General features: G+C 39.1%; 1 protein-coding gene across 1 annotated transcript in view; it reads left to right on the top strand.

The window, feature by feature from the left end:
• LOC107104536 (myosin-10-like) overlaps positions 1-1,290 on the top strand; it is a 68,814-nt gene that overhangs the window by 5,460 nt on the left and 62,064 nt on the right. The window contains exon 3 of the mRNA XM_015404548.1: positions 372-389. Within this exon, the coding sequence (XP_015260034.1) occupies positions 372-389 (18 nt within the window). The remainder of the gene's footprint in view (positions 1-371; positions 390-1,290) is intronic.

Here is a 1,290-nt window from a genome sequence, read left to right on the forward strand (position 1 = left end):
TGTGAGATTATGCTTGAATACTTGAATACTTTTAAACATCTTTAGCAGGGGAACTCTAAGTTGGAATAAAAAGCATCTCAGCAGACTCTACAGGTTCTCATAAATGTACATCTAAGCTAGCATGCTACCAGCCTCTAACTCGTACACCAGGCAGCCTGCTGCTGTCTGGCATCAGAATAACTCACATCTGAGCTATTCTCACTAAAACTGATACTATTTCCATTCCTAGACGACTGCAGGTTGTTCCTAGATGTTAATCTGTCATTTTAGAAATGTTCTGCTATAACTACAGATTTACTTGTCTCCACAAAATCAGTTCATTTGAATATTTCTGGTTTATTTTAACAATTGAATCTTCTCATACCCTACAGAGTGGACCCCTGTTTTATGTGAGTAACACTGAGTTTCTCAGATCTCCCTGATTAAACATGAAAGGGGTGCTTTCCTCACTCTGCTGCCGCCTGCTTGATATAAAAACTCTATAAACTGTTAGACTTCAGGACTGGATGTTTTCTAACTTTCTTCACCGGCTGTGTTGCATGCATTGCTTAAATCTCACTCGGTTATTTTCAACCTTTTATTTATTTTTTTTTTTTTTAAGGAACAGCTGACTCTGTGCAACGTCCTTTTGTAGAAACAAACAAAGCTTTGTTCTACAAGACTTTTAACACTTTTCTTTACTATTAATCTCTCAGCGTTCATAGAAAGGATCACCATCCCATCCAGCATGATCGCATAACCTGTTTGCTTCTTCCTGATTCTAAACTTCCAGGTTTCTTTAGCAGTAATTGCTGTAGCATCAAGCTCCCTTAAAGTTGTAGGGAAGTCATATTTAAATGTCAACTCATTCTGGCTTAAACATGTATATAAATGTATTCTTTATCAGACCATATTGTCCCAAAATGTAGAAAATTTCTATAAAAAAAAAAAAATCCTTACTTAAAATCTGTGTTTTTTTCTCGTTATATTATGCAGGCCAGTTAGTTCTACGTCAGCCTGAACACCTAAATTCGGCCAGTCATATCAACGGTCATCTCTCAATCTTATTTTTTGGTCATAGCATCTTGATTCATATGTCGCAGCTAATATACGCAACGGTTGAAATCAGAATCCTTTACTTTCCCATTGAGTTGCGTCCCAGTGTTCACGGGGATGGACGTCTGTGTCTTCGGCAGGCGTAGAGCTAACAGAACTGGCAGCGTTGCGAGGCAAGGGCTCAAACATGTACGGCTGGAAGCCTTCTACACCAAACCAAGCTTCTGCCGCCCTGGCGTTCTCTTCCACAACATC

Source organism: Cyprinodon variegatus, unplaced genomic scaffold (genome assembly GCF_000732505.1).
Source record: "Cyprinodon variegatus isolate N-32 unplaced genomic scaffold, C_variegatus-1.0 Scaffold1782, whole genome shotgun sequence".
Lineage (NCBI taxonomy): Eukaryota > Metazoa > Chordata > Actinopteri > Cyprinodontiformes > Cyprinodontidae > Cyprinodon > Cyprinodon variegatus.